At 40.7% G+C, this 10,551-nt stretch overlaps 1 protein-coding gene across 1 annotated transcript; it reads left to right on the forward strand.

Annotated features, from left to right (window-relative positions):
• Positions 1-3,061: 3,061 nt before the first annotated feature.
• LOC139449920 (RWD domain-containing protein 2B-like) lies at positions 3,062-8,004 on the forward strand. The gene is made up of 3 exons (XM_071231530.1): positions 3,062-3,465; positions 5,293-5,475; positions 6,948-8,004. The coding sequence occupies exons 1-3, from the start codon at positions 3,406-3,408 to the stop codon at positions 7,629-7,631; spliced, it is 927 nt and encodes a 308-aa protein (XP_071087631.1). The 5' UTR covers positions 3,062-3,405; the 3' UTR covers positions 7,632-8,004.
• The last annotated feature ends 2,547 nt before the right edge of the window (positions 8,005-10,551 follow it).

A 10,551-nucleotide genomic window follows, 5' to 3' on the forward strand; every position in this document is an offset into this window, starting at 1 on the left:
TCGTATTAACCACTGGTGGCGCTTCGATCGAGCACAGAAATTCCAGTCTAGTTCGACTTTCATAGTCAGTTAACTCCCTTGCCTCGGGAAGATGTTCAATAGTTAAATGTGTCTAACTCTGTATAGACATTACGCAAGAGCTAAACTCTTACCCTGTGTTATTCATGACGTACATCTTTAAATTTGAGATTTGACGTTTTCAGGACAAAAATAACTTCGTTCAAGACTAGTGTAGGTAGGGAACAGCTGAACTGGTTCCTTTTTCCTATTCTGGAATTAACATTCCTGGGAGACTTTTGAGGGTGGGGTTTATGCCCAATGCCAAACTTTTCAGCATTTCTGTAAGATATGTTAGACCAGTTTGTTTATACCATCACATTTTGAGAAGTAAAGATGAGTACGTTTGGTTTCAAGAGTATCGCGCTCAAAGCTTTCAGTACTGCTTTTGGAAGATTTGTACAATTCTTCACGATTTGAGAACTGGGCTCGTGTTTGAATGTGAGTAGGCTTTGTTACAAGATTACAACTCTCAAACCGTTCTGTATTGTGTGAATGCAAGTATCAAGCTTTTGTTGTGCCTTTTTGGTGTTATACACGAAACTACATGCAGTAGTAAGGTGCCGTTACAGTTTGGTGAATGTTGTCCTATTCGCTTCACTTTCCACCGAGTTAGACCCCCTCTTGGTAGTCTGTCTTACTTACTTACTTACTTTGTAGATTTAACGTGCGCTTTCCGACTGATGCGTATTTCGCACACGGGCCCGGCCAGGCCATTTAATGTGTTTCCGAAAGGGGCGAAAGTGGTGTGTGCAACCCAAGAGGGGGCTTTAGGGGTTGCTTATATAGAATTTGGGAATTTTGAGATTTGGAATAGATGCCGATGGGGTAAGGAAGGAGAACTAAGGGAGCTGGGTATGGTGGATTTTTGTGTGTTTATGTAATTTTGATTTGGTGGATTATAGTGTTTTTAGATGCGTTTTATTAGTTCCGTTTTGATTAAGAATACGCCTAAGGCCTTGAAGTTTTCTAGTTTATTTTGTGGGTTTAGTATTGCTTCTAGAGTGAGAGCCTGGTTTAGATTGAGGGTGGTTTGTAATGCGGTTCGATGTGTTAGGTAGTGTGTGCAGTAGATGAGTGCGTGTTCTGGGGTTTCTAGTTGTTTGCAGTGTGGGCAGTTACCTGTAGTATGTTTTTTTATTTTTTTTAGGTGGTTATTTAGGTTGGTGTGTCCTGTTTGGAGTTTAGTGATTACTCTGTCGATTTTTTTTGATGGATGGTGAATTTTTGGTTTGGTTAGTGGTTTGCTGAGTACTTTTTTGATTTGGCTATTTGAGTTTAGATATAGGTTATGCCATTTTTTGGTGATTTTTTGCTTATTTACACTTTTAATTTCTGATTTTGAGATGGGTAAGTTTAAGCTTATTTCTGGGATTTTGAGGGATAGTTTAGCTGCCTTATCGGCGTTTTCATTACCGTATATTCCTACGTGGGCGGGTATCCACAAGAAAGTTATTTGTTTGCCTGCGTTAGTTAGGTCGTTGGAGCTTTTAAGTATTAGATTTATTAATTTAGGTCGGTTTTTGGTATTTTTGTTTTTGAGGGCTTGCAGTCCACTTAGGGAGTCGGTAAGTATTAGGATTTTATTGTGGTTTTTGGATTCTTGACTATGGAGGGCTGAGGCCATGCCCATTAGTTCTGCCGTGAATATTGATTGGTTGTTTGGGAGTCGGAAGGATTGTGTAGTTTTAGTTGGTTGTGTGGTATGGACTCCGAAACCTGTGTGTTTGGAGGTCGGATCTGAAGATCCGTCCGTGTAAATGTGACACCAATTTGGCCAATTTTCGTGTATGTATGCTAGTGTGGTGGTTTTAGCTATGTTTGGGTCGGTTTGTTTATTTATTTGGCTAGCTAGTGTTGTGTCTATTTTGGGTATTTTAAGTTTAGGGGTGAAGATATTTGATTGTTTGCAGTTTTGTTTAAGATTTTTAATTTGGTGTTCATTTAGGTAGTTTGTTATTCTTTGAGATATTGGGGTAAGTAAGGGGTGTTTACGAGCTAGAGCTTGGTTTTTGGGGCTGATATTTTGGTTTATTAGGTTTTGGATGAGAGGGTTTGATTGGGATGCGGCCCAGAAATTTAAGCTTAGCTGTTCCCTGCGTAGACTTAGTGGCATTTCTCCTGTTAAGGCCTGGAGTGAAGTGTAGGAGGTGCCATGTTGGGTGCGTGTAATTAGTTTGAGAGCCTGATATTGTATTGAGTCAAGTTTTTTAGATAGAGAGTTGTTTAGGGTGTTGTATATGGCGCAGCCGTAGTCTAGTTTTGATCTAATTAGTGATATACCCTCTTGGTAGTCTGTCTTACAGACCCTGATAAAAAATTTATATCAAATACAGTCCATGCAAGTCTATAGTGTTTGGCAAGTCTAGATCACTCCAGTATCTGAAAATGAAGAGAGTCACTGGGCTCCTTTTTATTATATTTTTATTAAGATAACTGAACAACTGTTTTTATGTACGATATGTTCATTTCAGAGACTAGATTTTAGTCTACCCCTCTTGGATGAAGGTCGAGTTTTATTAACCAACTGAAGTTGGTTGGTTGGTTGTGGTTGCTTGGTTGGTTGTTTTACGCCGCACTCATATTACAGCTATATGACGGCGGTCTGTAAATAATGTAGTCTGGGTCAGACAATCCAGTGATTGATATCATGAGCATCGATCCACGCAACTTGTGGTCCATGACATGCATCAACCAAGTCAGCGAGCCTGACCGCCCGATCCCGTTAGTCGCCATTTACGACAATCATGGGTTGCTGAAGACCGATTTCACCCCGGAATCTTCACGGGTCACCAACTAAAGAGTACAGTTGAGTCCACAATGAAGTGGCTGTTTCGGTATGTTTGCAGCGTTCTGATTTCCATTTGCGGAAAGAAAATAGTGAACTGTATCACCATTTTCTTTGGAAGCAATGTGGTGGCGCACGTCATAACAAATTTCAAGGTTATTTTGTAGTGGGCTTAAATACAAGACTATGGCTTAGAGTTACCCCCCTTAGATAGTTTGTCAATATGACACGAATGCTTATCGTTTATAAGTTGCCTGCAAGAAACGGCTTTGACATTGTTTTAGATCACGTGTCTGTCTAGTGAAAGAATCCTCCACGATTTCATCAGCACTGGTTGAAACATATACCACATCAATAGGAACGTCAACATATATTCTCGCTGCCATTGTCAACAAAAAAGTTTTGTTTTGTCACTTGAGAGTTAGAAACAACGACCTTCTGTGTCCGTGTTGCTGTGAATCTTTTCCACAAAAGAGCGAAAGCTGTGACCAAAGACGTATATAGAATTGTATATACGTCCGTTCTGTGACAAATAGAGGCAAAGTTCTTCACTTCGAAACATGCCAATGGCAATGGCTCTGATAATGGAAAATGAAGACCCAAGCAGTGTAGATTTAAAGGTAGGAATTTCAGCTTCCTGCTCAACGATAGTGAAATGTACTTTTCGTTTCATACTTCTCAAACATACATATAACTTCCCATTTCGTTCCGTTTCATTCATGCTCTTCTTTTGCACCAGCTCACAATCACTAGGGGCGTGGCTGTTGGTTCTAATAACACATTCTACATGTTTTTACTCTTTCATTTAGAACATGTAGAATGTGTGATTGGAAACTAATTGTCAGTCATTTTGTATCATCTTTTGCTGAGATTAAAATTGAAAAGTGTGTTTTTACTTATCCATGTTTATTTTGTTGAAGGTCCAGTATGTTGATGGCACCCTGGTGTTTTTAAAACATGCATGAAAATATTTTAGGTGTGTGACCTTACACCTTTAGTTCATGAATGCACAATACAATTTTCAAACAAAGACAATAGAGTGAAGCCGACAACCCAAGCACTGCGCAGAATAACTGGCTTAGGTCATGTTTTTATTTGAGGCAAATTAAAGAGAAAGCTCATATGTTTTTCTTACACATGAGTTACCAGATACTAATTGGTTGCTTGATTTGGTTAGAAGCCAGTGTTTATCAAAGGCTAGGTTACAATATACATGCCTGGATTGTATGAAGATATTCATGTTGCATAACACTCTCCTAGCCAGGGTTCCTTGCTCCAGCCTTGTTTGAGAAAAGTCTGGTCACGGCATAAGCCTACACCCACAGTGTGTTCATTGGAGCAGAAACTCGCAGAATAAGGCGAGCAGAGCCGAGTAAGCTCAGGGGTTATCAGCTGTTGTTTGCAAACAAAGCTTCACGCTACATAGGCCAGCCTATATGTACTTGTATCTGTTTTTGTTACGTTTATCTGATATCATCTTTCAGAAAAGTGCAGGGTTTTATGCGATGCACAGATGTGTGTCCAGTACGCACAAATGTAGAGAATGGATGCAGAGAAAACATAATAATAATCCATACCATGGGATGCACAATAAAATTCGTTGTACCTACAGCACATCAAGAGCAGTTATGGGCATCTGTCATTTAATCCGTCAATCATAACCTCTGTCCACATTATCACTGATTCATTCCAGGCTCTAAATTTTTTTTATCAAAATGTACAGTACACGACACCATTTCATAACTTTACAGGACACTCGTACTGGCTGCGAGGAGCCTTTAAATGTATTATTGGGGGTCCCTGGACCCCACTTTTGTAAGTCAACCCTGGAATGTTTCATCCAGCTGTAGATATATATGGTTATAAATGTAATATGACTAGAGCATGGTAAAACTTATTTCTGACTTCTTTTCCTAATGTCATGGATCATGTGTTGATAAAGTTTGTCTTATGTCATTGTTTAAAGAGGGACAATGCTGAATGACCTGTTGTCAATTTTCATAGAAATCCCAGGTGTAATAATTAGAGTGTGACAGGAAACTGACATTGACATACAATACAATTTGAGTTAGTAGATAAAAATACTGGTCATGAAAAAAGGAATTTTTAAGGCTTAAAAAAATTAAAGAATTGGTTCTCAGGCAGTTGCTTTTGAAAACATAGTGTGGGCAGTGGTTGTTGTTTTTTGTTTTTTTGTTAAAGCTAGTATGTAACCAAATTTTGTTTACAATTATTTCGGCAGAATTATGTTTTTCTTAAGTATTGTAGTATTTCACTGACAGGGTCGTGTGTTCTAGACAAGGAATATTTAAAGATTGTTTATATTTTTTTTTAATGGAAATAAAACCGAAATATGCGGCAGACTTTATGATGATGCAGGCAGTGCCTGAGAACCAAGACTATTATTTTTTAAACCTGAGGCTGAGACTGTGTGTTGTTGTTGTCAGGAGACGCTGGAGCTGCAGCTGTCCGAGGTGGAGATGCTGCAGAGCATGTTCCCTAACCCAGGGGAGTTCAAGATGGAGGACGGACCGGAGTCCCTGGAGGAAATACAGGCTTTCCTTGACAACAAGATCAGGGCGGAGTTTCTGGAGAGCCGCATTGGATTCATTGTCAAGATCACAACAAATGTTAGTAGTGTATTAGTTTTTGTTTAAGCTCAGCTCAGCTGATCCAAAGGTTATAATGTACTGTATTCACCATATTAAGTGCCCTGCCACAATAAACCCCCCTAACTTCTAGACCAATATGTAACTATAATCTTGTAGTGCCCCCTACAAAGACTGAAAATTTACGTACATGTTCGTATTTACTTGTGTTTATTACAGATTGTTTAAGAGCAACGCAGAAGCAGTAAACAGCAGTGCAAAAGGTGCAAAAACAAAAATAATTAAAAGATTAATTTTCATCAATTTTTGAACCAAGTTGTTCTACAACCGATCGATCTCTGTGTATTGTTCTGATATTGTCATTTGTCAAGTCCCCAACATGCTTTTCACTATGATTACAGTCGTAAGGTGATAATATCATTGCACATGACATAGCAAGATCATTTGACATTAATGACATTTTGATTGAGGATTGGATGTGAATCTGTTGCCGTGGTAACTCACTAGATGTGATATAAAATGTTTATAACGATCCTGATGAAGACTTCAAAATGTCCACCATGGCTACCATTTTCCAGCTATTGGTATGTCACTGCGTTTCTGTCAATAATAACACCTAAGACAGGCAACAAGCCCTTGGATGGGTGACTGTTTCGGCAGCTTGGCTCATGAGATTTTCTGGGGCTTCGGTCCTGCCCCACACTGAAGCACTTGGTAACACATGTGGTGCCTCCATGGGCAAGAGACCGCCTCCATGGTCTAGAGGTAGAGCGTCCGCCCAGAGAGTGGAAGGTCCGGGGTTCTATCTCCGGCCGTGTCAGACGTTAAAAGATGGTACTTGTTGTTACCCTGTCTGGTACGCTCGGCATTAAAGGGCTAAAACAAGGACTGGTCGGCTCGGAGTCAGTATACTGTGTCTGAGTGGAGTATTCATGTTAAACTGCGGCATGGTATCTCAGTGGGCTAGCACTATAAATCGGCATCAGTCCGGACTAGTACAAGCAGCCACACACACACACGTGCATGCACGTCGCTATATAAGTGCAATAATCTTGGAAGCGACGTTAAACCCAATTTCACCTCACCTCACCTCACCTTGGGCAAGTGACATGTTCGAAATATGCTTCTGTTCAGTGAATGGGTACCCAGTAGGATGAGATGGCGATGTGGTTAACCTTCTACATCCAACAGGCAGCTTGGGTTGTATACTCCCCAAGGAGCAGAGAATGATTGTTAAGTGCACACTGATCCATTGACAGGGGTAATAGTTTCAGCACTTACAACATGCTTATGCATGAAGTACAGCGCCGTATAAATGGAATTCTGGACTATTATTATGATTAATCACACCAAAATATCTTCAGTCAATTTGTACAAGTGCATACAAAGGACTCATCTGAGTATAATCTGACCCAGCATCTCATGGACTTGAGCTATGGTATGCACAGTAGTAGATTTATACACATAGTTACACATTTTATTTTCTATTCCAGAAGAAAACAGCCGAGCTGGTATGTCACCTCCCCCACGATTACCCCCACGCATCCCCCGAGGTCTTCATCAGAGCTCACCACCTCAACCGAGAGTCCCACGCACAACTTAATGAGGACCTCAACGAGTTTCTCACAACGCTCGACCGAGGAGAAATATGTATAGGTTCTGTGATCGAGTGGCTGCAGGAGAACCTGCCTCACTATGTCCAAACACAAGACACCCAGGTCCCGCAAGAGAAGAAAGCTCCATCTAAAGTAGACACAGTGTTCACCCGACTCTGGATCTACAGTCACCATATATTTAGTAAGTTCAAACGTCGAGACATCCTGGCGTGGGCCAGTGAGCTGAAGGTATCAGGGTTTTGTATGCCTGGTAAACCAGGAGTTATTTGTATTGAAGGATATAGTAGTGAGGTGGACGAGTTTTGGTATCGACTCAGACGATTAAATTGGAAGAAAATTGCAATTAAGGAACAAGAAGTTGAAGAGATGGGGAAGAAAAACATTCAATATTTTAGAAAATTTTCAAATTTTGAAGAGGTTGGGTTTGATGTTCGGGGTGGAAAAGGGAGAGAATATCACATGGATTTAGGCCAGTTTTTTGAGTTTCTTGAGGAGCACAAATGTGGAAAAATCTTCAGTTTGTATTTTGGTGTGGAGGGCAAAGCTGGTCCTGCTGAATAAACTCTGGCTTCTTTAATTTCCTTTTCTTTATTACATTTGGAACGTACCTATGCAAATATTTGTACTATTTGGTAGAATCAGAAATTGTTTTGAAGAATTTCTATCGTTAACAGTGATGGCCTGTACTTATCAGTAACTACCTTCTGCCTTGTTGTTGATAGGTTTTGCAAGCCTGTATAGCAGTCATGTCATCATTCATCCCTTTCCTCCCACATTAAGCTGACACGCCACAATGTAACTGGAATACTCACTCACTCACTCACTCACTCTCATGACTGCTGAGTGTAGATTTATGTATTGTCTTTAAGATATCAAAGCTATGTGATCATGGTGTTAACTGTGATGCACATGTATACCATTTGAAGACAGCACTGTACATGTAATGCCTTGTGAATAAACTATGTAATATTTTTAACCTTTTCATTGTTTTGATTTCAAGTGATCCAGTGATTCATGAGTACAAATACTCGACACACAGGTCAGCATGTGACTTCAGGTGATGTGATTCTCTGCAGAGTTGCATCCCTTACCCAGGCAAGGATCCAGCGATACATTAGTACATGTACTCAACACACAGGTCAGCATGTGACTTAAGGTGAGGTGAGTCTCTGCAGAGTGGCATCCCTTACCCATGCAAGGATCCAGTGATACATTAGTACAAATACTCGACACACAGGTCAGCATGTGACTTGAGGTGATGTGATTCTCTGCAGAGTTGCATCCCTTACCCATGCCAGGATCCAGTGATACATTAGGACTCTTAGACACACAGGTCAGCATGTGACTAAAGTGATGTGATTCTCTGCAGAGTTGCATCCCTTACCCATGCCAGGATCCAGCGATACATTAGTACATTTACTCGACACACAGGTCAGCATGTGACTTAAGGTGATGTGATTCTCTGCAGAGTGGCATCCCTTACCCATGCCAGGATCCAGCAATGCAAGGGGAAAATCATTCCATTAAGGGTTGCTATATATTATATAGAGATCCCTATCCAGGAGGGTTGGGGTGAGTGAGTGAGTATGTTTATACTCAGCTTTTAGTGATATTCCAGCAATATTATATCAGGAGCGCCAGAAATGGGCTTCACATATTGTACCAATGTGGGGAATCGAACCCAGGCCTTCAACATGATGAGCTAACGCTTTAACCACTAGGTTATGTTGAGTTGAATATAGGTGATGGAGTACAAGATTGATATGGCGTAGTGAGTACTTTGGAATCCATTCTGACAGGAACCAGTAACAAATAATACCATTTATGATGCCCCAGATTTCATTCACCAAGTGAAGGCTTGTGGCACCACATTACCTGGTCAACGGATTAGTGTGCACTCAAATGTAGGCGTTACTGTACTGGCACAGCGTTATTGCATCCGTTGTTTGGTTCTTGTGGTTGGTTGGTTGGTTTGTTGTTTAACGCCGCACTCAGCAATATTCCAGCTATATGACGGCGTTCTGTAAATAATCGAGTCTGGACCAGATAATCCAGTGATTGATATCACGAGCATCGATCCTTGCAATTGAGATCGATGACATGGATCGACCAAGTCAGCGAGCCTGACCACCCAATGCCGTTAGTTGCCTTTTACGACAAGCATAGTCACCTTTTACGGCAAGCATGGGTTCTACCCCGGAATCTTCACGGGTTGGTGACAAACACAACAAACAAGTCTTTTGCACATGATTATCTTTATACAATCAACAGTAGGCAAGCTTATACACCTTATATTTGTTCACTGGCCATGAAATAAAGACATTGGAAGTGTGAATAAGACAATGAAATGGGGAGTTTCCTAATGCCACTGTAATCAGTACTGCCCACGGCCCATCAGTGTGGGAGGTAGCCAGTGATGCTGGCTGAAGACATTTACCTCTGTAAGGAACTCAACAAGCCCGGTTGTGGTGCAGACAAACCAAGAACCATCATCCAGTCAAATCTGGGACGAGAACTCACTCACAACCACCCTCAATTATCACATACAGTTATGTCTCAGACATACACGTAACATTCGAAATACATGTATAGTCAGGCTGCAGGCATTAATTTCAACATTAGGGTACTGTCTGGTCGGTCACAATAAATACAAAATCAATTGTAAATTTCAACATAACCTTCAATAAGTGTATCGTTGTGATTTATAATAACAGGGCCCCATTCCACATAACGAGCTTAGAGCAACGACTACCGAAACTCCCATGTGAAAACAGACACAATAATTTTAGCATTAAAATTGCTTTGTGGAATGGGCTCCTGCATTTAATATACTCACTGTCAAAAGAAACATGAACCACAGAAGTGAGTGAGTATGGTTTTACGCCGCTTTTAGCAATATTCCAGCAATATCACGGCGGGGGACACCAGAAATGGGCTTCACACATTGTACCCATGTCGGGAATTGAACCCGGGTCTTCGGCATGACGAGCTTACGCTTTAACCACTAGGCTACCCGACCGCCCCTGAACCACAGAAACATATTGAGAAGTATGTACATTAAGAAGAGATGTTTCCAATGTGTCAAGTGTTACCACAGAGTGTCTTTATCCTCATCACGATATGCTGCACGTGATTTCCAAACTTTACACGCTAATCTTGCACGAGACAAATGGTGCATCTCGAGTCATGGGTCTATGACGTCATGTGTAGTGCGTTTATGAGCATCGATTCACATAAAATACCAGTATATTCCTTTTTGAGTCAAACCAATCTAATGTCTCTTGAACATGAGTAATTCTTCGCATATTAACCAACATGTATGGTATTCGTGTTTCTTTTGTCAGCATAAATATATATATGATAGTTACAACTAATAAACACATGCCTGTATGCAGTGCTGTAGTGGATGTTATCACACAGGTATCGTGTGTAACAAGGAACTTCTATTAGGTCACATGTTAATCTAGGTCTTCCAGCCTTT

The sequence above is a fragment of the Haliotis cracherodii genome, unplaced genomic scaffold (assembly GCF_022045235.1).
Source record: "Haliotis cracherodii isolate W230 unplaced genomic scaffold, xgHalCrac1.p SCAF_8, whole genome shotgun sequence".
Taxonomy (NCBI): domain Eukaryota; kingdom Metazoa; phylum Mollusca; class Gastropoda; order Lepetellida; family Haliotidae; genus Haliotis; species Haliotis cracherodii.

Coding starts and splice junctions, on each gene's coding strand:
- LOC139449920 (XM_071231530.1), top strand. CDS start 3,406: ATGCCAATGGCAATGGCTCTGATAATGGAAAATGAAGACCCAAGCAGT. Junction 3,466..5,292: donor CAAGCAGTGTAGATTTAAAG/GTAGGAATTTCA, acceptor TGTTGTTGTCAG/GAGACGCTGGAGCTGCAGCT. Junction 5,476..6,947: donor TTGTCAAGATCACAACAAAT/GTTAGTAGTGTA, acceptor TTTCTATTCCAG/AAGAAAACAGCCGAGCTGGT.